This window comes from Amblyomma mixtum, chromosome 10, assembly GCF_055824585.1.
Source record: "Amblyomma mixtum isolate Tamu chromosome 10, ASM5582458v1, whole genome shotgun sequence".
Taxonomy (NCBI): domain Eukaryota; kingdom Metazoa; phylum Arthropoda; class Arachnida; order Ixodida; family Ixodidae; genus Amblyomma; species Amblyomma mixtum.
In genome coordinates, this window is record NC_143021.1 from 11,651,961 (window position 1) to 11,678,492 (window position 26,532).

The 26,532-nt window shown below is 47.5% G+C and overlaps 1 protein-coding gene across 2 annotated transcripts in view; it reads left to right on the top strand.

Annotated features, from left to right (window-relative positions):
- Nucleotides 1-17,863: 17,863 nt before the first annotated feature.
- Nucleotides 17,864-26,532, top strand: part of LOC149325136 (mannan-binding lectin serine protease 1-like) — a 110,679-nt gene continuing 102,010 nt past the window's right edge. Inside the window, exon 1 of one of the 2 annotated variants that reach the window (XM_089564055.1) lies at nt 17,864-18,028. In XM_089564055.1, coding sequence (XP_089420181.1) covers nt 17,934-18,028 — 95 coding nt within the window. In that variant the 5' untranslated portion in view covers nt 17,864-17,933. The remainder of the gene's footprint in view (nt 18,029-26,532) is intronic. The other variant, XM_089564054.1, reaches the window with a different exon arrangement.

The following is a 26,532-nucleotide window of genomic DNA, read 5'->3' on the forward strand; positions in this document are numbered from 1 at the left end:
GCTACCTGCTACTATCTGTGACTCGTATCCATTACCATTCATTACTGTCCTACTCTCAATTACTATAAAAAATTACGGGGAACTTTAGCGGCTAAAGTGCTGAAAGGCGAAAGCCTGAGTGCAGCATTCTGCTACGCGATTGTTCACTTCACATTCTGTTGGTGCATTAATTAACTGCAAATTAATGACGCTTTAGCTTCGCCTTTAGAAGTGGAACGCGACAGCCTGTTGTAGCGCTGCCAGGCGGTCCACGGAACGCCACCACCCGTTAGGCGCAATGTGTTGCCCTTTGAATGCAACGCTTTTTGAGGAAAGGTTCTACGCCTTGCTCGTCGGTAAATTGGTTTTTGAGGAAAGCAAATGTATCAGTGTCTCATATCTCGGTGGTTACCTAAACCTCGCCGTAACGGGAAGGGAGGAAGATGGGAGTGTACGAAGACACCGTATTCACTAGACGCGCCTTTGTTCATTCCAAGCCGTCGAGCTAGCATGGCGGAGTGGTAGCGTGCTCGTCTCGCACTCCGGAGACCGGGGTTCGATTCCCGAGCTCGGCCAATTTCCTACTCGGTTTTATTTATTTATGTGGTCTGACTAGGAAGGTTAATTAGGCTAATTGGTTAAGTAAGTCCCACTATTCAAGTATGCACCAACTCGCCCAAGAAGAAGTGTTAATGAAGTCCCACTAACTTGGAGAATCACTATAAAATCCCTTTAATTGGTTGCATGGTTAGTAGCCAATGTACAATTGGCCCCGTTTGAAATTCGCGCACTGTGACGTCACAACCAATCCGACCAATTGAAAAGCGTGACATCTTCTGTCGACAACTTCTGCTTACAACGATGAGGCATTAAAGGCTTCCGCCTTAAAATTGTTATATTTAACTTTGAAGTTTCCCTTTCCACATTTCTTTCTGCTTCATTATTATGATGTGATTATTGACCTTGAATGTTTTCTGCTACCCACTTTTTCTTTTGTGATTCGTTGTTTTCTGGCAGTTTTTGGATACAGACATGGCTGTTACAGCACTGCGCGCGACTTTCCGCTGTCTGCCAGGCTCAACAATATGTACAAGATGCTTTGGCAGGCCTTGTCTTTGAAACGGCTTCATAAGTGCGCAAGAAACTTAATATTCATATTATTATTTTCTTTATTATTACTATTATTTATAATATTTCTTATTTTTCTTTTTTCATATTTGGCTTTGCGGCGCGAAGTGAGACGGTAATTTCACAAGCATTTTTATTCATGCGCAGACTGAGGCAGCGGCTGCCGCGACGCTCGTCGTCATCGCTCACGCTCGAGCACAACACCCTTTCCCGCAGCTGTCAGGCTCCTTCGTGCGCCTGAAAGGCCGCCTGACCCGTCGATTCCTGCGTAGCTTCCGAACGTGCATGCTGCGAGTACAGCCGCGCCCGACCTGCCACTGCATGACCAGGGCGGGTGGCTGCGGGAGTCCGCCTCCAGCCGCCTCCAGAATACGCTTGCGTGTGCTGGGATCCGCATACTGCCGTACTTGTTGATGCAATTGCGAAGATACAAAACAGGGCAGGGAGGTTTGTTCACGGTAATTGGAGCAGAAATCTTAGTGCGCGAGAAATTAACACCAAACTGAAATGGCAGGAGCTGAAGGAGCGCAGGAAAGATCTGAGGCTAAAATTTTATACTACTGTAAAACTGCTGTAAGTATCTATTCATAAATCCTCCATCTTATATATCAAAAAGGAGTGACCACTCCCTGAAAGTTCGTGAACTTCCTTTTAAAAGTGACTTCTTGCGTTATTCTTTTTTTGCACGTACAATTACAGACTGGAATGATTTGCCACCAACTGTTGTTTCAGTGCTAGCAAATGATGCTTTTTACCACATTTTGCGCATGTGACTTCGAAGTGATTTTTGTTACGAACATGTCCCCCGTGCTGTAATGCCTGAAACAGGCGGTGCAGGAAATAAATAAATAAATAAATACGCGAGTTCATCACCGTTTCGTCGTAGACCACGCTCGCAGCAGAGTCGAACGAGAGGAGCGAGGCTCCACGCCGGTTCAACGCCGCAGTGCCACCGGTCGGCGACGCGGTAGCCGAAGTTATGGACAGGAGCAGCACTTCAGGGTGTTGTCTTCGAGGACCGACACCCACACGAAAGCCGACATGCCAGTGCGTCCGCCGCAGGTTGTGGGTGCGTATGCTGCAATCGCTTGGGAAGCGGACGCGCACGGGAGAAGAACTTACGCTGACAGTTCCAGCTGCGCTCAAGTCATGGCAAGCGCTTGTGTGAGAACTGGGCAGAACTAAATAAAGCTATCCGTGGATGCTGTGGTATGCGCCATGTCTGTAATTCGGAATTTATACTACTATTTCTAACATGACTTTCAAGAACTTTGTGTGCCAAACCAACATCATCGCCTGTGTCGACCACATGGTCTCCAAGGTACCAGAGGGACGCAACAGGAGTTTTCAACGCCGCCAAAGAGGGAAGAAAAAAAATCATTTCATATGAGCATAAGTAACTGCTACCTTTGTAGTTAAAAGCGACTGTTACACAGGGGTTTCAGGCAAGCTCCTATGTAATTTTCAAAAATGGCCTTTTTTTGGGGGTAAATTTATAGCTTTTGCGCAATAGTATTACCATTCCTGGCGGACACCGGAAAGCCGGGTAATTATCTGTAGTAAGAGGGTCAATTAGTTTCTGATAATTAACTTTTTAACTATCATGCCTAGGCAACTGGTTGCAATTAAAGATTTGTAGGCTGTCGTTAGTAATAGCCATATCAATTTTTAGAATTTCGAAAACGCAATTATCGTGCCAATATATCGTGCCATGCGCTTCTGAAAATCATGCGTTCAAAGCAACCTTTCCAGCGCTGGTAATTAGTCAAAAAAGGCAAAATTAGTTGAGCCAAGGAACCAAGGGTAATTGCGTTTTCTAAATTCTAAAAAGTGATATGGCTATCACTTACGACTGGCAACAAATCCTTACTTGCAATTAGGCTCCTAAATCTAACAGTCAAAAGTTAGTTACTAAAATTGATTAACCATCTTGCTACTTAAGGCAATTCACCGGTTTTTTTGGTGTCTGCGAACACTGGTCATACTATGGTGAAAAAGCCATATTAAGCATGAAATGCTTTTAGCCCCCGTTGTCGGCAGTGTGGTGACGTCACGCCGAGACCGAGATCCACTCATCCGGGCATTGAAATCCACTCATCCGGGCACTGAATTCCAGTCATCCGGGCACTGAATTCCAGTCATCCGGGCTCTGAAACGAGAACATCCGGGCACCGTACGAGACTTGAGATTTAACGAGACTCTCTAAGCCCTCCTACGCGACCGGCATGCAAGCGCCGGTTGGTCTCCAAACGAGACAAAAAATAACTGCTGCCAGTGACTTCTCAATGTTTATCAAGATATCAGTGGAGCTGTGGGTTTGATAATGCACGGAATTATAATTTCCGATTTCTAATAACGCGTGCAAAAAGCACTTAAATGCCACGATACACTTCGTTGTCGTACGTGATCTCTTAGGGGCTTCGCGCATCGAAGCAAAGCCGCGCAGGCGGACAGGGGCCCGGGGGAGAAGCGCTGCGTTCAAAGGGCAAGGCATCGCGCCGAACGGGTGGTGGCGTTCCTCCCTTCCTTTACGGTGCGGTTCGGGTGTCCACCGAGATGGCAGAGAATTACTCCGCCATTTCCTTTCCTCAAAAAACCTTGCGTTCAAATGGCAAGGCATCGCGCTGAACGGGTGGTGGCGTTCCTCCCTTCTTGTACGGTGCGGTTCGGGTGTCCACCGAGATGACATTAGGCCCGTAAACATTTCATGCTTACTCTACTCTCGGTTACGGGAGAGGCTAAGATTTTTTTTACCTCAGAAAACTTACTTTTGAGAATTACATAAGGTCAGTCCCGAAACACCTGGTATTGGTTACAGACGAGGCGAAATATGGGCTGGTTGGTACATGTTTGAAGAATTGGATAAAACAGCGCAACGGAAGACGAGACAAGAGAACGACAAACACCAGCGCTGACTAACGACCAAATGGTTTATTGCTACAGGCAAGGCAGCATATAAATGAAATGGCACAAGTAAAAACACAAGAAAAGCATGAGAAAAAAGGTAGTGCACGACCACACAACCTGACTGAAAAAATAGGCACGTCACTGAATGAGATACGCATGTTCCTTAGGTAGTAGATTTATCGATGGGCTGCTGATACAGGTGTTACCTAGCTTTTTAATATGGCAGGCCTCCGCAATGAGCCTCGTCGTCTCATCTTTATAACGGGCGATGATAATGGTTCGATTGAGATGCGCCTCTCAATCTTCACATTCTGCCCAATGCAATGCAAGATGGTTTCTGCGTGACTTGTTCTCTATATCTTTTGCGTGTTCACGTAGTCGCTGCTTCTTCTGGCAGCGGTTGATTGGACGAAACAACACGTTTAACCTCAATGCTGGACAAGGGCAATGTTCGCCGGTCCTGAGCAGTTGTCGCAACACTTAGCAAGGCTTCCGCGTCCGGAAGCCATAAAACATCGGAATTACTGCGTGTTCCTTGGAAAGCCGGAGGGATTTCACCATTGGGCCATCGCCTTACGCCTAGTCGAACATTACACCGTGCTAAACGATTTCGCGTGCAAGCGTGCGGCGCGTAAGAAAACGGCGCGGAGGAAATGAGCGGCCATTAGAGGACTCGCATCATGCTCCCCGAGCCGAACGTAGGTATACAGTCCTGTTAGCAGCAGAACTTGGTTTTTAATGTGTGTCATCCCGAAGCTGCACTCGGGCTGGGTGCGCCATAGTGGAGTGTTGCGCATTCGTAATGACAACTGGTGGTTCTTTAACGTGTTCCGACATCGTCTTGCAAACGGGCCTCTTGCATTTTGTCTTTCTCGCATGAGACTGGATTCCGCACTCCCCGGCTCAGCAGCAGAAGTCTAAAGCCACTAAGCGACCACCGAGGGTATCAGCAAAGTTTGTGATGGATATGGAAAAAAACAAAAGACCGCCCTGATAACAGCTGTAATTGACATGAAAATGACCAATGCCTTCATGAATATAAGCTCGAATATGAACACATACGCACACGCCGTCAGCCTTTCTCGTAATGGGACCCGAAATGGTTTCGCATTATTAACCTTTCGTGAGTGCCGTTATCATGCTTTTTCTGTGTCAGAAACTCACAGGCAGTCCTAGTCTTAGATTATTTCATTCGGTAAAAATCCCCCTGCTCGGCCTTGTGTTGATGTATCGGCCTCGAAATTACCACGAAACGGCTGAGGCAATAACCGATGCAACGGTCTGCCAATCGGCCTAAAATTCCTCATAATGTGATAGAGCTTGCCCCTAAGGCGTTTCTTTGACTTCGCTAGTTGAAAAGGAAGGAGCAGCAGTTATCAGCCAAACCTGTTGCTCAGCGCTGTTTGCAAACAAAACGCCACACGTGATAGGTGCGTGACCCCGGGAGGAGTTTGTGCTGATCAGCACTGTGTAACCTATGCAATTACGTGGTCTGGTGTTTTACGTGGGGTTCAACGTCCCGAAACGACACATGGGCTAAGAGGCACGCCGTCGTGTAAGGCTCCGCATTAATTTAGACACCTGGGGTTCTTTAACTTGTGGTAACTTCGCACAGAAGGCGAGCATTTTAGCATATGACTCTAAGACGTATTTCTCCTTCTGTGTGTTGTCGACGTAAATACTAAAAGCAGACACTGTTTTCTACGCGTAAAACAACGACTAAGCCCACTACTCTGTACAACTGAGGCAAAGACCAAAATAGCGTGCTAAATAAGGATACATCAAAAAGCACTATATTAGGACATCGAAAAGCACTATATAGTGTTTTTAGATGCATCATTTCATAAAAGTTTCCTCCCCCATTTTTTCATATTTCGCTTTTTCCGGTTCATGCTTGTGTCGGCCGCCCTTTCATGACTGTGCTCTAGGTTGTAATCTTTGGCCCCCTGACTGTCACGTGGTTTTTGGCATATATTGTGCTGGGCTTTAATTCCTCGAAAATAAGCAGTTGTTAGACAGCGCCCATCCTGTCGCCTGTGTTTCCTCAGTTGTCTCCGTCTGTTTTCGCGCTGGTCATTTCGAATTAGTGCTGCAGCATTCAAACCGGAAGGAACACATGAGCTCCGCTTTCACGGTATGTCGCAATAGCGTGAATGGGTGAATGCATATTTGATCATTCTCTGCTTCAGGTTCATAGATCGCTGGTAGTCCTCATACGACTCCTGGCGCAGTGGGGCTGTCGTTAAGCAAATGCTGCTTCCATCCATGGGGTTTGTGGGACCCAGGTTGCTCTCCCCGAGCAACCCGCGTCGCCAGAGGTCCAGTGGCGAAATCAGCGAGTGGGGGTGTGAGTGTTAGCGCGCTGAAAATTTTTAGACTTCTGCTGCCGTTCCGCTCGGCAGGCCTTTTTTCTCGGCTTACAGCGTGACGTAGCCGGGCTCTGTCATGATCCACCTATTTCCAGATGCTGACTTTGGCAAAGGGCCGAGCAAAGCCATGCCGATATGCTAGAAGGAAATTGGTGGTGTTTATGTAGGGTTTCCAAATTCTGCTGGCAAGCTGGGAGGCGTCTTTTATCGCTGGCAACCTCGTCAGGTTTTAAAAAAGTGCAACATCGACAGACTGACGGGACCAGTAACACTTTCTTGAATGCGGCGAAGGGTGGGAGAAAACCGGAGATGCCCAGCTGTCGGCTCGTCATGTGAACCCTGTTGGATTTCTCGGCGAAGGCTTGCAGGTACTGCATGGCAGTGAGAGGTTTTATGGTGCAAGTCTTTAATGCCTCATCGTTTTAAGCAGTTGTTGTCGACAGAAATGTCACGCTTTTCAATTTGTCGAAATGGTCGAACGTCACAGTGCGCGAATTTCAAACTTGTACTTTGGCTACTAACCATGCAACTAATTAAAGGAATGATACAGTGGTGCTCCAGGTAAAATAAATAAATAAATAAAACGGAGCAGGAAATTGGTCGAGTAGGGGAATCGAACCAGGGTCTCCGGAGTGCGAGACGAGCACGCTAACCACTCTGACATGCCAGCTTTTTTTTTTCTTTATTGCCTGTCTTTGGCTCATGACATTGCACAACAAAAATACACATAACGCTATATACATACGACACTGTCGTGGTCAGCCAGCACGAGACTGGCTTCGTCAGCTTAAAATTCCCGCAACATACGCAACGGCTCTAGTCTTGAGAGCCACTCGGGAGGCTCCGCAGCTGATTTTTGGATTGCAAGAAACCAGTCCATGCTTTCCCGAAAATAAATTCGGGCCGGTCGTGCGTCTTTGTCACAATGGTAGCCTGCCATTCTGGAGCGCCATATACAGTGGAGGCCCAAGAGCATTATGAGATCAAAAGGTGCCCCATCCTCATTATCAGTGCTTAAATAGCGAATTCCGTGCGCGTTAAGTGGTAGCTCTTTCTTTATGGTCCTTTGTAACACGTCCCAAAAATAAACCCCTTCCCAGCAATGCAAAAAAAACATGGTCTATTGTTTCAGGCTGTTTACAAATTAAGCAGTTCGATCCCCACGGTAAAAAGAAATCCTTTCCCTCTAGAAACTTTTTAACTGGTAACGTCCCGGTGTGTAATTTAAAAAAGAAAGTCTTTACTCCTGGTGGCACCTGCATTTTCTTCACCCTTTTTAAAACATCCCCTCCCGGGCCTCCACTGTACAAGGCCCTGTACATGGGCTCTGGGAAAACAATATCACAAAGATCATTGTACAACTTTTTCCTTTTGCTTTTCCACAAATAATCGGTGGAAAAACGTGCCGAAAGAAACCGAACCCTTGCTACAATCTCTTTGTAGTAACCAAAAGTTCCACCAGAGAGCTCTTCTGTGGATACCACAAACTCCGGCAGCAATCGCCGCAGCTTCAATTGGCACACGGTGCGCAAGAACGGGTATGTGACGTTGCGAAAAAACAAAAAACGGTTCACCAGCTGCCTTAAAAAGAGGTGCCCTAGCCCTAGCCCCCCGTCTTTTACCCTCCGGAACAGGTTCGTTCTGCTACAACGTTCCCATTCGGACGCCCATATGAAAACTGCAAAAATCCTGTGCAGCTTCTGAACGTTCACACGCGAGCAATGCAAAACCTGCATCGCATACCAGAGTTTGCTAATAAAAAAAAGATTGCAGACTGTAGCTCTGGCGAAAATTGAAAGGCTGGTGCCTTTCCATTTCCCAGCTCGGTCACGTGCGTCTTTAGTTTGCTCTTTCCAATAGTCCTCGCTATCGCGATAAGCATCGAGCGGAACGCCCAACTACTTGCCCGGGGTCGTCGCCCACGGTACGTTGGCGAAATGGTCCGGGTGGGATGGCCACCATCCATGCCAGAGCCCAAGGCACTTGGACCAGTTAACCCCGCTACCTGTGACTTCGCTGAACGCGCGTACACACCCGACAGCTTCACTTATGCTCCCCTGATCAACCGTAAATACTGCAACGTCATCTGCATAGGCCAGCAGCTTAACTACAGCTGCTTCTAACCTAAAGCCATTAATACTATTGTTTTCTATGATTTTCATGCACAGCGTTTCGATGTAAATACAAAACAAGAGAGGGCTGAGGGGGCAGCCCTGACGCACCGAACGCTGCACGCTAATGGGGGCCCCCAAACTCTTGTTAACAATCAGTCTCGTCGTGCAGTTTCGATACGCCAGGGCTACACCCTTACGGATAACTGAACCGACGTTCACATGGTCTAAAACGGTAAACAAAATTTCATGAGAAACACAATCAAATGCCTTTTCAAGATCAATCTGAAGCATCGCTACTCGCCCATTGATGTCGTCACAGCTTTCAAGCACACTGCGCGCTTTCTGAATGTTGGAAAAAATTGAGCGCCCTTTGATTCCACATGTCTGGTGGGGTCCAACAATATCCGATATCACTGTCTGCAGTCTACGCGCCAATACCTTCATAAAAATTTTGTAGTCCACATTAGTGAGTGCTATGGGTCGATACGCTGTAACCAATTGTAATTTCTCTATATCATTCGTTTTAGGTATGAGCACTGTATGGGAGATCCCAAAAGACGGAGGCAATACGTTTATTTTGTAGGCTTCATTGAAAATTGTACACAGCACTGGGGCAATTTCGTGCTTAAATTCTTTATAAAATGCCGCACTGAATCCATCTGGTCCTGGTGATTTTCCTAGGTTTAACTGATCTATCGCATGCTCTACCTCGCTGTGAGTTATTGTTAGTTCCATTTTCTTTTTGCTTTCTTCGTCAAGCCGTGGCATTGCACCAAGAAACTGATGCGTAAAGGCTACTGCGTCTACAGGAGTCGATGAAAGCCTCTGGTAGTATTCATTAAAGGCTTCTTAGTTGTGGTCAGTGTCTGCCGATAAGATACCCCCCCATTCTATTTTATCGATGTGATTTCTTTCAGCGCGCGCTTTTTCTAGACCAAGAGCACGTTTCGATGGCGCTTCGCCAGCAGCTGTGTCTTCCGCCCTTGCCCTCACTAGTGCTCCGCGATAACGCCGTTCTTCCATAAGCTCTATCTTTTGTTTTGTTTTCCTGACATCTTCTATCCATTTCCCAGGCTCTTTGCATTCCTGCTTCATCAGCGTTTGAAGCAGTGCCCTTAGCTCAGCTTCGTCTTGTTTTTCCATATAACGGATACATGTCGCCCTTTCTATTGCTTTGATTTTTAAAGATTCTTTACTTAGCTCCCACTGTTGCCAAATCTTCAGGTTCTTGCGCGGGTTTATTTTACCTATTTCATCCTTTACTGCTCTGCAGTAGATTCCGTCTTGAAGAAGCGTGTTGTTTAGCTTCCACATTTCCCACGAAAATGCCTTGCTTCGGTTCACATTTCCCAGGCAGCACTCAAATAAACAGTGGTCTGAGAAGGAGACTCCCACAACTTCATAATGGTTGCAAACAGGGGCAAGGTCGACTGATGCGTAAATGCGGTCCAGCCGTGCATGGCTTGAGCCCTGGAAATGAGTGAACTGCACTGTCCGCGCACCCTCAATAAGTTCAGCCACATCCTCAAGATTTCCGTTCTCGATCATTTGCATCAACACTTCAGTGCTCCTGTCTCGAAACCCCCGGATGCTTGACCTACGCGCGCATTAAGAACACAATTGAAGTCGCCTAATACAATGAGCCGCCTCTCCGTACAAAGGCGCTCTTGGAGACTTTGGAAAAAGGCAACCCTTTCCTCAACCACATTCGGCGCGTACACAGTAACAATGCGCCACTCATTGCCGTTCAGACAAAAATCAAGCACAATACACCGGCCATACACACACGAAAAATAAGCCTGCACCTCTAGCCCCGGCATCTTCTTTACAAAAAGCACGCAGCCAGCCGATGTTCCCACTGCTTGACTGACGACAGCATAAAATCTAGTCGTGAAACGTCGCACCATGCTGTCGGTTCCTTCGTTGCCGTCCACTTTCGTCTCCTGCACGGCCAATACATCTATCTCGCGCTCCGTAATAAGTCGGTACACCTGACCTTGTTTTTTCCTTGCCGCCAGGCCCCTCACATTCAATGTAGCGACTCTAAAGGCGGAGGCGGGAGCCATTTTTACGCAAGAGGAAGGAACCAACAGCATGGTGCTTACCTTCCACGTCTAGCGCGCCGCTAGACGCCACTGCTGCCGCCGGTATCATCCGGCGCAAGAACATCAGTCTGCTCGAGTAGTACCTTGCCTGCGGAGGAGTACCGTTTGTCAGCCGCATGGTTTGGGCGTGGCCGTAACGACGAACGCCGGGCTTGAGTGGTCTTTGCAGGGGGCTCCTCGACGCCGGGTGCTACCACTTTGTCCCCTTCAGGGCTGGCCTGGTCATGGGAACGCTTCGCCGGGGTGTTAAGGGGGGGCGTGACGCTTGTTGTGCGGGCGCCGGTATTATCGTGGTGGTCCTCGTTCAGGTCCTTTCCCTCGACGACTACGGGCTCTGATGGGCACGCTCCGTTCTCTGGCGTCTCGTTAGGGACGCCGAGGGAGCCTCCCGTCGGCTGTTGGCTCTCTGGTTCGTTGGCCGCTTTGGTGTCGTCACTGGGAGTCCCTGACGTCGCAAGTGTGGAAGCCGACTTGCCCGCCTCGTCCGTACCAGTGGCTGCTTCCTCCGCCTCGGCGATGTCCATGAGTTCCGCAGTGTCGTTCGCCTTTCCGAGCCCGGTAGCTGACGCGTAGGTACGGACGCAGTCCGTGTCCATGTGTCCGTAGCGCCTGCACAGGGAACACCTGGGCACCTTGCAGTCGCGGCGAACGTGACCCGTGCCGTGGCAACGCAGGCACTGCATCGGTCGCCCAGGGACAACAACGAGGGCCAGCTCACCGGCTACTCGGACCTGGTGTGGCAAATCATCCACCTTAATTCACTAGACGGGCCTTTGTTCATTCCGAGCCATCGAGCTGGCATGTCAGCACGGGGCGTATCAGATTAACCACGTGCTGACATGCCAGCTCGATGGCTCGGAATGAACAAAGGCGCGTCTAGTGAATACGGTGTCTTCGTTCACTCCCATCTTCCTCCCTTCCCGTTACGGCGAGGTTCAGGTGTCCACCGAAATATGCGAGAGAGAGAGAGATGCATTTCCTTTCCTCAAAAACCAGTTTACCGACGAGCAAGGCGTAGAGCCGAACGGGCGATGACCTTCTGTGGACTCCCTGGTAGCGTTGCAAGACGCTGTGGCGTTCCACTCTTAGAGGTGAAGCTTAACATCTTAACCACACATCAGTGACCCAAGCAGCAAATCCGAGCTTCAGGCTTTCTCCTTACCGCACTTTAGAGCAACAAAGCGCCCCCCTGAATTTTTTGTACTGTGCGAGCTTCTTCACGGGGACACCACTCTGTAGGCAGAAACAGAACAGTCCTCGCTGCGAAATGGCATGCGGAAAATGCACTCGTTTAATTCTGTTTAACAACTGTTTAATAAGGTGAAAGTGGTCGGCATGTATAGCCCTCCCGAAAAACCGCTTTCATGCGCATGCGTGCAATGCAGCAGGAATATGCTAGCATCAGCGTAGGCGTGAAAGGAATTTCTTCTGAGCCTCATGGAGAAAAATTGGTTCTTATCTGTCACAGTTCGACCCCGCAATTAGAATGCAGACGAAAAACGGCTCGTGAACTTTGGGAGCCTTTTACGCCAAAAATGCGGGCTTGAAATGTGTGAGCGACACTTGAGTTTTTTCTCCACGAGTCTAAGAAAGGTCTTTTACGTAGAAGGGTCAGGGTTCGGGCTAGTGGGTAGTCAACATGAGGATCCATAGCGCACAAAATTGAAGGGGCACAACACAAGCGCTAATTAGCGCTTGTGTGGTGTCCCTTGAATTATGTGCAATATGGATCCTCCTGTCTTTTACGCTTACTCTGTTAAGAGTAAAGGTGCCTTCTACATATGCGCGCGGTTTTTTTTTTTATTATGCCGGGCGTTTCAGGGCAGACGAAGTAATTTTCAAGAATAGGAGTTTTGAAGTAGAAATATGGCTTTTGCAGCATGGTATTGCCAGGGTTGGCGGACACCAGAAAACCGGTGAATCACCTTAACTAATTTTCAGTAATTAACTTTATAACTAATAGAGTTAGGCGCCTGGTTGATATCAAAGATCTCTATCTGGTCGTTAGTAACCGAGATATCAGTTTCTAGACTTTCCAAAACACGATTACCCTCGGCGTTGTGTCCTAACAAGTTTTCGCGACACCGCGCCAAAATACATGCGCATTCGAAGCGCATGCTTGCAAAGCAACCCCTAAAGTGCACGTAACTAGTTGAAATAGCCAAAATTTGTTGGGCCACAGCGCGAGGGTAATGGCGTTTTCTAAATTCTAAAAACTCATGTCGCGGTTGCTAACGAACGGCTGCAAATCTCGAATTGCAACCAGGCGCCTAAAAGTTAATTATTAGAAATTAGTTAGCCAGCTTACTGGTCAGGATGATTCACCCATTTTCAAGTGTTCGCCAAACCTGACAATAGCATGCCACAAAACCCATATTTTTACCCCAAAATTTGTACTTTTTAAAGTTACTAACTCTTCCCTGAAGCATCTGGCATATGTCGACTGATTTCACCTCATTAAACAGTTGGGAGTAAGCGCCCGCGCAGTCCTGATTATTGCGTGTTATCTTGGCGCTAAAATCCCTTTATAATGTTAGCAATTATGCTTGATGTCGGAGTGTTCTCTTCATGCGTTTCACTGCTTTATTTGTGTTATTGCTGTTTGGGGGCATACTAGTGTTGTTTGCGACTTTTTTCATTTTGTTGTAGTCTATTCATGTTGTTAGAATGTGAACACATCTTTGCGTAATTCCACTCTTCGAATTCTTCATTACGCATTTTCGCTATTTAGACTAGAACATGCCGTCGGCTTTCGGTCTAAAATGTTCAAGAAAACTTTGCGTGTGCGTACGTGTTTCTCCCTCCGTCTTGTGTTATTCTGCGCAAAGTTTTCTTGAATACGTCGCTACACGCACTGGCGCAACGTTCTGCTCTACTAAGTCCAAAACGTGTTTGCTAATTCACTATTTGAGACATGTGATAGCAATCTCGATCAAGGCTCGATAACCCCGGTTTCTTTTTTATCACTGTGGAGTGGCCGTAAAGGTATATTTCAAGCTCTCCACTGCTCCCACTGCTCCTTTCGACAGCAGGAAGCGCCAATCTGAACAGAGAAAGAAGCTGCCGGCGCTTCGCCCGCTTCGAGCTGCAATCTGTTCGATGGACAGCGCCGCATCTTCAGGCGCATCTGAAAAATAATGTTTGTAAATCTGCTGTAATATGCTCATGCATGCAGGTTAAAAGCTTAACCAACAAGAATTTGCCCAAGGAACGCGCATATCGAATCTCTGACTTTTTCATGTTATGTAATATACAAACCTCCAAGTCAAGCGCGAACTTTTTCCAGCACCTTCGGAAACCTCCTCTTCCCGCATCAATCATGCGCACAAGGTCCCCAGCTGCACTACCAACTTGTACACAAATACTTTTTTTCGCGAAGGCAGCGTCAGACGGCAACCATATCCCCGCATCCATCAGCGGTATTTAGTACCCTATATCTTTCGAAAAATCCACAACCAAAGTTTTTTATACATTCTGTAATTTTTACTCCTCTCGACAACGCGTACAGGCATTGATAGTATGGAAAAATAAGTAAAAAATTACCGGGGGCACTTAAGACACTGACGTGCCAATAGTGGGAAAGCCTTGCAATTACTTTTCCAATCTATTCCAATTCCATTCTATGTATATTCGAATTTTGTTGCAATTCCATTTTAAGTCTATTGCAATTTCATTTCAATTCCGTTCTAATTCTATTATATTCCTTTGCAGCTGGTGCAGCTGTAAGCACTGGTACTGGGTACTACTGGTTAACATTTCATAGTTTCCAACCTCTGACGAGGTCCCACCATTTCGACGAATCGCGAGTTTTGTAATGCCTATTTTTGAGAGCGGTGAGGTTTTGGTGTCGGTGAGCTATCCATCGCTTTAGGATCAAGGACTGCATGAGGAGCGCATACGTCCTCTTCTCTGTACAAAAATTAGAGTTGGCGTGTAAAAGGAAAGAAAAATAATAGCGCCCGGCCCGCACCGCTTAGAGCACAATGGGCTACTTCTCTGTACAGAGGTACCTTCCGATAGCTGAACCAACCCGCGCTATAAGAACCGCCCGCTGCTGTCATGAAGATTTGTCACAAAATAGGGCCATCCCAGCGATGCTCTAACACCTCTTCAAGCCGCCTCTGTTCAGGATATCCTGCAGGCACTGCCAGAGAAAAACATACACGGCTCCACGAAAAGGGAGCTCATTCCCTGTGCGACCGATTGAAAAGAGATGGACTCCAGCAGCTGCTCAAGTTCAAAAAGCGGCAACTACCAGAGATACAACGTCGTACGTTTCATGGGAATCACAAAAATTGCTTGGGAACTCTCTTGTCCGAGTTATTTCACTGACTACACTATCACGTGCGCATTATCTCGAGTGCATTATTCACTGAGATGGCCAAATCGACCGCAAACTTGTGGAGCATTATTGATGGCGCTGGTTCCTCTGAGGTCCGTTCTTTGCGTTTTACAGTTTACTCTACCACACCGTTCCCGCGCCCCCGGAGCTGCCAGCCACCGATGACCTTTTGGGAATGGTTGTTGACTGCCAACAACAAGTTCACCCTTACGATTGCCTATCTGAGTGGCGACTTTACAGCTACAATGTGATACCACGGCCGCTCTTTATCACAGCCCCCGGCAATGTACGTACGGCTCGCCGCTGGGAGGCCAGAAATGCTTGTCGTCTCGTATTGTCTGCACTTGTCACTTTAGATACGGTTCCTTAACTCGTCACTGCAGCGATATCGTTTTCACACATACTTGTTGTTTGATATCACTGACCGCCAATGACCGAGTCTCAAACACTGAAGAATTTTAATGTTTAGCAAATTTATGGATAATTTTTTTTTACTTCGACACCATCTGCGCTCGCAAGAAGTTATATCCCATATGCCAGTGCAATGGCTTCCTCCCTTTATTTTTAAGCTCTTCTCCATCCGCGTTTAACGAATCGCAATCATTTCTGATCCTTCCTCATGTCCAATCTGTTCGGTTTGTTCGCCTTACTGGCCATAGGGGTCTTAATTTCAGTGAATTTGCTGGTTCTTTAGCAAAGGCACCCCTGAGTGGCCCAATCGTTGATCTGCTACCGACCTGTGCGTACATTAGGCGGCCAGGTTTCGTACGTGCACTTTAATGCGAGAATTTGCTACATCAGCGCTTATACTTCCTTATATGATTGTCAGCACCTTCTTGTAGAAGCGCAGCTTGTTGGGCCAGTTGGTGCATAGCAAGTGGAAAACCAGCGGAAAGGGCGCGTTCACAAGCAGGAGAAGTACACAGGATAACGCTCCAGCGTTGTCCTGTGTACTTCTCCTCCTTGTGAACGCTTCCTTACCGCTGGTTGTCTACTTAATTATCAGCACCTTCTGTTCCCTTGTAGTAGTAAAGTTTGGCGGTCTCGCAAACTGGAAGTTACCTTCACGCGACTACGTTGTCGTGTGCCGCAGTTGAATTTTACCCCTATAGACCTTGTTTCATGATCTCCCCTTTGTGTCTATATTGTCACGTAGTGGTGACTACAGCCCGGAGAGCAGAAAGTCAGCGGAGATGGCGACCGAACAAAACTCTTTATTTGGGCTGTATTCCGCCCACAAAGGACTGCTTCACTCGGCGGCGGCGTAGCAACAAACGTGCTCGAGGGTCGTCGAACAAAATCCCCGCCGCTTTCGGCCGTGCTCAGTTTAAAGCTGATAGCGAACTTTCGAGACAAAGGTCGGAAAGTTACTAGAACATTCTGGAACAACGTAGAATCGGCTCCGCCTGGATGCGATAGATCGAGAAAAATCTGGTCGCTTCTTGAATCACAAATAAATCGATTAGGCGCCGTGCCGCCAACTGTAAAGAATGAACAAACGCTACAAAGATTCGCGTCGAAATTGTGCTGAGCCAGAAAATGGTAGATAACTTTCTTCTCTTTTGTTGCCGCTTCACTTTGTTAAGGAGGTGACTGCTAGAAATTTCCTTCACGAAAATAAATTTGCGCCTGTCTTCGGCGGTTATTCTATCCCTTAGCGCTTCTAAGCTTGCATGCGGCGATGGAAATGCTTGTTCCGTCACAGAAATTTTGCCCTCGAATCAAGACGTCTTCCATGATAATTTATCGTTTTTCTCCTTTTATTTATTTACTTCAGTTATTGTTTTCTTTTTCGATCTTCCTATTGCTGTTGTTCTTTTCTTTTGTTCTTTACCTCCCACAAGTTTAAGCTGCTTAGGCCCCTTTCCCAACCTCTACCTTCTGTGTCACTGAATCTGAGTTGATATTTCTTTCTAATCTCATCTCATTCCTGCCGCATCCAATCAAAAACCTGGTAGTCACCGCCTGGTCATAGTCAATCTCCTTTGTGGGCATGTGCCCTTACATATCGAGGATAACAACCACAACAAAATGCTTATTCAACGTCACGCATTCTATTACGGCTCCTTAATGCGCCGTGATCTGATCTCCGGGAGTTCTTCGAGGCTCCACCTCTAGCTAAGCCGATTTCCCATCACGTCACTCAGAAGAGTTGACCATTGCCTTCATTGTTTCCATAACAGTATATTACAATGCCTTGGTATTAAACATTTTTCTCCGAGAGTGTTGGACAATTCTTTGTTACCTGTTTTTGAACATCGCCTCTTTGTACTAGCCTCGTAGTGGGTAGTGGAAGCAAACGACTCCCTTTTGTCTTCTCGCTTATTGGCCTGCCCACTTTGCTTGCCACTTCCGCACTGCTGCCATGCGCACAGGGACATATTTGTTTTTATTGTTCGGCCGACATCTCCCTCGAGGCAAGCAAGTGAGCCGTGTAATAAGTATGAGACCTCATTAAGAGAAGGGCTATGCTTGAGTGGCCAAAGTGTGCGAGACTCCTCGGTCGCTGTCCGTCCACACGGCTGTCCTGAGCTCCAGCAGGACCAGCAGTCGAACTTTCCGACTAGCGCCGTCGACCGGTCTCCTGAGTGCGTCGCATATTCACTCACTGCGACGCGCCGGAAGCGCTCATCCGGTGGGGCGTCCTCCGCGCAGGTCCCAAAATGCGCTCAGCGATTAATGCTCGCTCCTCGCACCTGTCGTCGCAGTCTCGAGCGGTCGCCCTTCGGCGGCAATTTTTTCGCCCTGGCTGACTTTACCCCTGCCGTCCGCAACAGGAGGAAACTGGTTCTTCGTTCCATGTTTGCGTGCTCGACGTCAGAGCTCGCTGGCGTGCGCAGCGGAGGAGGAGGCCGGTTTTTCTCGCGTCACGCGTCGAGGATCTCGTGGCGAGGAGGAAGTAGGAGGAGGGCAGCCGTCCGAGCCGATCGCCGCCGGCCTCGATCGACAACCCCTCGCGGGCCGCGCTAACCGGAGTCGCAGCAGAAACATGCCTGCTCCGAGTGCGCTTCGCATGGCAGCGCTGGCGCTGCTTCTTTTGGCCATCGCGTGCTGCGTCTCTGGATCGGAATACCCTGCCCTCAGGTGAGACCCCTAGCAGTGCGGTTCCTTCAGGACTTTGGTGGCCTCACTTCGTCGAAGAAAGGTTGTCCTAGAGGTGCTTTTAATCAGTAATCATCGGTTACCTAACCGGGGTCCCAAAGGTGTCAAGGTGTCAGCATTCAATGAACAGAGGCATCTTAACACTGTTGTCTTCGAAATCCCAGGGAAGACGGTTGCGTCGATTGTCTGTCAAAGAGGGAAGCACGTTCGCACGTGTTCGTGTGTGAGCGCATTGACTCGCAGCTGTGCGCTAAAGTGCATTGCAGAACCTCTCCACGACCTACCCTCGAAATGAAGTATCTCGTGGCGTTCGAACGGATGGCGTCCGGCAATACTTCTGTTTGAGGTAGCTAGTTGTCACGAGACCTAATTGCACACATGCGAATTGACGCGAAGACAGGAGGACAAACGAGGGCGCCAGTCCGGCCTCTGTGTGTTCTTCTCCGTGTCTTCGGGCCAGGTCGCATTTGTGCAATTACGGCACCCGGATTGCAACCGCCCTTGCGAATATACAGGCTAATTGAGCTGCAATGCTCAATTTTAGACAACAGCGTCGTTGCGGAAGGGGGAGGCGGCTGTCGTGACGGCACTCGGCACCGCTCTGGCTTCCGGGGAAGTCTGTCAACAGCGCGGGGAAAGCTTTGTGTTCATGGTGGGAGCGAAAACAGACCGAGCGTGTGAAGACGATACGTCCTTTCCGCAGCAGCGCTGCCAAGGCCGCCGCTGGTCGTACCACGGATACGTAGGAACAAGTGATTTCTTTATACGCATGTATTCCTTCTCACAAAGACCACGCAAGCATAGTGTTGTCGCCGCTATGTACAGTGTGCCGCGCACATATTCCGCTACTCTGAGTTCTTATGCTCTAATAGGACTTCAAGGCACTGGTGCATCTCACGAAGCTGAATTAATCTTCGGAATGGATTTCAGCGCCTTTTCAACGTGTTTAACTGTTCCAATGGTCTCACCCTCTAAGGAAACTGACTTAAACGCTTATTTATTTACGCATGACACTTTACATCAGCTAACGAACATTGGATAGCAGTTGCTGAAATACCACGCACATTTCAAGTGCGCTTGAAACGCCCTCATTATACTTCAACTCACTAACCGAGCTACCCGACATCTCTTTATATCATGGGGCCGCGTCGTTCAACAGATCCGCCGCCTGCGTCCACGATTTCTTCGGCACTGCGTTGCATGAGCCCTGGAGTTCAAGTGCATGTTCTCTGTAACAGAAGATTCGCTGCCGTTTATGAAGGTTAATGCGTGATACGCGCTGTCACCGTTAAAATCTGTGGTTCAGCGCAGTTTGCTTGCAGAGACGAACGAAAAAGAGGCCGAGAAAACAGGCCTATCGGCAGCTACGACTGGAAAATTCCCAAGGTCGATAAGCGTCACTAGCAGCGCTTCGCCGACCCTGGCCCCGGATGTCTGATTGCTAGAAATGATCCTGGTGCATCGTTTCGCCACAACGGGCCGCCATCATGTGAACTTCTGGGCACACACAGTGTACCATTCAGTGGAGGCACCTTACGCAAGTTTTGACGCAGAAGTGTGGCAAGGCTTAGCATCTCATTTGCCCTCTATGTGAACGAATCGACGGGAAAGCAGCGTTTGTATGGACAGAATAAAACAGCGAGTTAAGTGCTTCGGCGAACATGCGCTTTCTGCGCTAACGGCATCCATCTGCCTGTTTGCCTTCAGGTTATTTTGAGAAGGAGCTGGAATGTACTGCATAATTTAATATTGTATATTTCCGGCATGGTGGTTTTTTGTGCAACCGCTTAGCACGCTCAGCTTCAGACTGTCGGGCTTAGTGAAAATGCCAGTTGCGTCGAGGCTAAAGGCTCGTGTCTTTGTTCGACCGCTCATGATGGCTTTGATGGACCGAACGGCTCCGCTTGCATGCTCCGATTCTTGGCGCTGCTGGAAGCAACGTGGTATACATCTGTCAGCGTAAATAAGAACTTGTATTCCGAAGCAACACACACCATAAATAATAAGGTATACAGTGGAAACTGCAAACCCAACCGATTAAAATAGTAGAAATAAAGTACAGAATAAAGTGCAATAACTCACTGTAGGATGCCGCGATATATAGGAAACATAGCATTAGTGTAATTAGATTCACACATTAAAAAAGGAAAAGTTTTAGTTCGTGCATTAGGTTACATAATTCCAAATTTAAAGAATTACAAAATGATAGAAAACTGAAGACATTGTTTCCCGCAGTTAGTTGTAACCTTAGGCAGTAGAAAGTTATTACACAGCGCGAACTGTGTGACGTTGTTTATGATCGTGTCGGGAGGAAAGGTGCTTAGCGGGAGCGAACGATGGAGGATCTTAAAACACAGAATACTTATCTTATAAAAATAAATGGCGGAGATGGGTAGATGGGTAAGGCACTGGAATTCCATCACGGCCGCTGCGGTCGCGGTTCTATGAAGGCGAAATGCAAAAGGCCTCCGTGTCACCTGCGATGTCAGCAAAGGTTCAGGAACCTGCAGGTGGTCCAAATTAATCCGGCGCCCTCCAGTACGGTGCCACTCATAGCCCGTGTGTAGCTTCGGGACGTTAAAAACGAAAATTTTTGCGTTTTGAAGAGTTTCTCCTGAGGAGTTTCTTTTTGTTCTCCTAAATTTCACGCTGGCGATCTATTACTAGAAAGCGTAGATACAATACTCAGCTTCATTGTTCTCTTCTGAAGTGACTGAAAAAAGATATGTGTCCCTCATTCGTCGCGCACCCTTGCCCTCAGCGTGCGAGGGATAGCGAGCAGCTGATTCGGTGCGTCGTTTTAACAAGTAGTAGTGAAAGCAGTCGTATGTTATTTTGTGTTATTAGGTTCAAGGAGTCTTACCTACAACCGCAGAAGTCTTGTCCTACAACAAACGCTAACACAAAGACCACAGCTGCCGTTTTGTGCGGAAAAAAAAAAATCAGTATTTTAGTTGTTTAACCTGAGCAACGCTGGGCATTGAAGGACAGAGAAGCTGAATAAATATAGTATAACACTAGGCGGGACAGGCATATGTGCTCCGGAGTCGTTTCGCGCCTCCAGCACAGCTTATGACGAAAGTCCAAACGAGCAGGTCCTCGTAGTGAAACAGATAGGAGGAATCCTAGGCATAAAAAACATACCATTGTCGGTGACTATATCTGGACGTCCAGTTCCAGTAAAGTAAAGGAGCCAAAAGCCACACACACACACACACACACACACACACACACACACACACACACACACACACACACACACACACACACACACACACACACACACACACACACACACACACACACACACACACACACACACAAGACAAGAGAACGGAACAGAGCGCTATTCACAACTTCCCAAGTGCGTGAAGTGGCGCTCTGTCCCGTTGTCTTGTCTTGTATGTGTGTGTGCTTTTTGGCGCCTTCACTTTACAATGAATTACCAACTGGCCCAGCAAGAAGTTTTGTGTTTCAGTAAATGCATGAATATGTTAAATTAGGCCAGTGGCTGAGGAATAATAAACGGGAACTATATAGTTACGTTCCTACCGAGGAAGCTGAACGAAAATAATAAAATAAAGGCATGAACTTATCGCTGTCAAGAACACCTACAGAAACATGGACAGAACTGACAGCAGGAACAGGTTGCGTTCTTCAAGGGTTTTCATGAAAACAAAAATCCAAGGTGCTTCTTTAAGTTATTCGTTATTGAGGTACTTTTCCTTACGTGATAGTGTATTCCGAAAGGGCAGTGATGAGAGCAAAGCTCTTAGAAGTGTAGTACCATGGCCTCTTCACAACTGGGAACGCTATATGCGGCCTCGTGGCCCGGATGGGCCTTGCCCAGAGAGTCCGTGCAGGGGGCTCTCTTGGAGAAGTAGAAGGCCGAGCATGCCGAGCGTGGTGGCAACTGCCGCCACCCGGACTCAAAGGGAACGCTCCCATCTTCCATCCATCCATGGAGGGCATCACAGTCCCTTCTTCGCGCGAAGGAATTTGAAGAATTTCTTCTGGCTTGCCAACGTATCTTTAACCCCTTCCCGAGTCGTTTTCTTGCCGCCCTCGTGCAGTTCACTTGTTTTGCTCTGACCGAGCTTTGTTTCGCTCACTCGGGCAAGTTGGCAGAACACACGCAGCAGTAACTTTGTCTATGCTTAGCATTGTGCACTGAGAAATGTATTCCTGGCAGAACCAAATTGCGAATACGCCTAAATATGAGTTGACACCATAACTGCGATATTTATGTAACACTGGATGCCTGCAAAAAAAAAGCAAACATGCACAGCGACCGCTTCTAATGTGCTCAGGCCTCCTTAAACGAAAATGCCGTCATAGGTATAATGCACGAAACATTTCACGAAGGCTTTCTTTTCTTATTGCTAGCAGACGTGAGGCTCTGAGACACGATATATTGAGCTAAATTCATGTGTCGTGCCATCTATTCACTGCGGCATATAAAGATTGCTTTCCGTGATGAAAAGCGCTTCCACAGAGCATTAACAGCTCGATCCTCGATGACTTGCGGTTCACGCTTTGATCCACCTTTCGCGTGTAGTAAATAACATAAACAGTCTACACTAACCTACAAATACACAGCGCGGCATATACGCCACTTGTGCCCGCTCACACGCCAAAATAAACAAAGCTCGCACGATCGAGCGCATGGAGCTTTTGCAACTAGAACACCGCACCACTGCATGTGCAGGGATGATGGTGATGAAGCTTTATTGCAAAAAGAAGACCCGCCCCATGGCTGTTGGCGCTGGGGTTAGGTGTGCTTACAGGGGTCAGTACGGGGCAGAGGTCCGTGTGTCCCACATTGCATGCCATTCGAAGAATACCCGAGTCCACAACGAAGGCCATGTGGTGTCCCTTTCTTGTTAGTGTTCTTGTTGAGCCAGCGTTCATTTCATCATGCACCAACTCGCCCCTCAGGCCATTCTTCTGAAGGCCTCTGCATAGCCAAACACATGCAAAATGCTCAGTGTGTGGAGTAAATTCCCGGCTCTGTTAAACTAAACGCAGCTCCTGCGGGCGAATAGAGGTCGCATTTAGATCGTAAAATGCCTACATGAAGGCACAGCATCCTAGATACCTCGATAAATGTGCGGCACCCTTTCCTCCACCAACCTAGTTCTTTGCAGGAGACAAATATGCATTAGGCATGCTACGCATTGGTCGTGTTTTCGTTTCGATGAAGCAGACACTGCGGCAATGTGAAATCTTTATGTTTTTACGAAGTTATTTAAATGAGGGAAAAGCCCAGCCGCCAGCCTCCGCAAACATTTTGTTTTCCTGCGCATTGACAACACGCCTGTGGACGCACACGAAGTGCTGGCATGCTCACGCCCTGACGAAGACTTGCTGCAACTCCAGCCGCTTCGTAAATATCGCGCACCCGAAAACCTGTTTGCCGTTCTGGGCGTGTGTGCTGGAAGCTTTCTTGCGAACTGTTTGGAGGCTGTAAACGTCATAGTCGCGCGGGCGTCGACTAGCGCGCCGCATGCCACAGCATAGCGAGCGGCTGTCCCGGCTCCGAGATCGGAGTGGCGCGCGCTTAAGAATCTCCGGAGTTGATTGGGACAGCGGTGGCGGCCGCATCAGTATGCGGGCCTGAGTGGTTTCCCCCTCGGTCTAGGCGCCGCAGCGATTCCAGCCCGGGGGCGGCGACGTTGGAAGAGCTGCTGCCTCGGCAGATGCGGTATATAGGAAGGACCTTCAACCCTCGGCAGCCGGCGGCCCGCCGGGGAAACCCCCGGCTCGTTGCCATCGGCATGCGAGGCACGGCCGTCGGTCAGGCAGGCCAGCTGACCTCCGATGGAGACTGCTGCGCGGTGACGTCTTCGGCCGATTGGACAGCGCGGCGCAAACAGGACACTCGCTGTTTTTCTTGCCGCTTTGTGTCGCGGCGGCTCCGAGAATAGAGGCCACACCGCGGTATGCGCTTTAATGAGAAGAGGAAACGTTTCCTGCCCCAGCCAATGCGCCTTCGCTTGGAATCGTCGGCAAGGCTGAGCCATCTGGGATGCGCGGCAGCCCCGCTACGAGCCATCCGCTATTGATTCGAAGCCTGTGTCACCCTTAGCCCAATATTTCAAAGAGAAAAGAAAAGAATAACTTTGGTCAGCCATGTTGTCGTCAGTGTATTTCTGCTGTTTTCGCGTGCAACCGCAGCGCATATCTAAGACGCCACCAAGATCGTTGAAACGATTGAAGGTCGCGAGTAGTCCTTGAGGACACTTTTTTCAATCTATGCTGCTGCGCGTTGTACATTCTCTTTAGAGCTGAGATTGTTTAAGCACTCTGCCCTTTTCGCGAAGAATGTCACGACAAGACTAACACCGCCCCTTGAATGTCAAAAGTCTGGGAACCCAAATTTCATGTACGTTTTCACTTTTACTGTCTTCATTTCGTCATAGTCATAGAGTCAATATCCTTTATAATAAAGGTGATAAGAAGAACCTAGACAACTACCGGCCTATTTCAATATTGTCTATTTTCTCAAAGGTTTTAGAGCGTCTTCTTCTTTCTCGCTTTGTGTCATTTGCAGACAAACACAGTTTATTAACCGACTCGCAATTTGGATTTAGAAAACATCGCTCAACTGAACTTGCCCTATTAAATCAAAAAGAATACATCCTAGAAAATTTTGAACAAAATAACTTTGTGTTAGGATTATTTGTGGATTTCAGTAAGGCCTTTGACTCCTTAAATCGCAACTTACTTTTGACAAAGTTACAATTGTATGGTGTACGTGGTGTCGCACTTAATATGATGGAGTCTTACTTTGAGAACCGTAAACAGTACGTATCTCTAAATAACTGGGTTTCATCGACTAAAACAACATCATTTGGTGTACCACAAGGCAGTATTTTGGGGCCTGTTCTTTTTAACATTTTCATAAATGATATCACACAAATTGATCAGTCTGTAAGGTATATAATCTACGCTGATGATACCAGCTTATTTATTGCAGATAGTGATATTGACTCTCTTTTCCACTGTGGCAACCAAGTTTTATCTAAGTTACCTGCTTGGTCTTTTAGTGATGGACTAACCATTAATATTAAGAAAACAAAAGCTGTAGTTTTCAGATCAAAAGGTAAGAAACAGGAACAAGGCCATTATCTCTACTTAAATGGGAAACCCATAGACATCGTGAGTAACTTCAAAACTCTAGGAATTATATTTTCCGAGCACATGCTGTGGGACTTGCAATTCGACTTCATAACAACTAAACTAGCTCGCACCAGAGGTTTGCTTTATCGCCATCGCGACGTACTTCCATTTAACGTCACACTTTTGCTATACCACACACTTTTCATGTCCACTGTACGTTACTCTTTTCTCGTGTGGGGAAATAGTACATGTAAAAATATTGCTAAACTTGGTCGCGTTCAAAAGAAAATTGTAAGAATTATTGCAAACTCACCTCCAATATGTTCATCTATTGCACTTCTTAAAGAACTTAACTTAGTATACATGGAACACTATTATGATTTCTGTTTATGCAAGGCCCTAGTGAAAGATAAAAAATAAAGTAACTTCCTCTTTCAGTTAGCAAACATAGATCACAACATTCACCCATATCACACACGACACACAGAACTCTGGGAAGTTCCCTCATCACGAACAAACTATGGAATGCAAATGTTGTGTAATGTAATTCCAAGACTGTTAAATAATCTTAATAAAGGCCATACAATGCATGAACATATTAGAAACCTTGACGTCAGTTGATTTTATTTATGGTATACGAATTCTGATGAATGCAGTTAATGTGTATAATATGTCTGTGTGAAAGTGGTGTGTATTATGTCGACATTTTTTTACACGGCAATGGACAATTGCCACTCTCTGGTTTGTCAAATTTGCATGTTATTACAGTATTTATAGAGTTGTCATGTGTTTTGATAATAATTGTTATCTAATTACTCTAATGGCTTTACAAAATATGTAATTCCTAATGTTTCGCTCATGTACTGTGTCTGCCCTTGTCCATATGTAATAGGGGGTGAGAGCTTGTCAAGCTGCCCGTAAGGCAGCTTTTTTCTCTCGCCCCCTCATATCCTTTCAGTACATGAAATAAATGAAATGAAAGTATTCTAGCGCATCAATGGCGCCGCGAAACTTTTCTTGGTCCATGTTCGAAGCACGCTGCTTTGAGCGTGGTGCGGAGTGCCGGTGGCTTTGAGCATGACCAAACAAACAGTACAAAGCTTGCCGAAGGAATTCACCCAGCATCGCCGCCAGACGCCACGTTGTGGCGAAGACGGTCAGGGACAAGTCCCCGACAGCCACTGAGAGCCGAGGCTTACGGGACATGCGCCATCAGTCTCGGCTCCTGCGTTCGTCTGTTATGTTTGCGCAGTTTGCTCTTAATGATTGTACCAGCCCATGAAAGTGATGCGCTTGTGTACTCCACATCGTTCGTCAGCGCACGCTGTATCTTTATCCTGTGTGGTTCATGTATTTCTGGTATA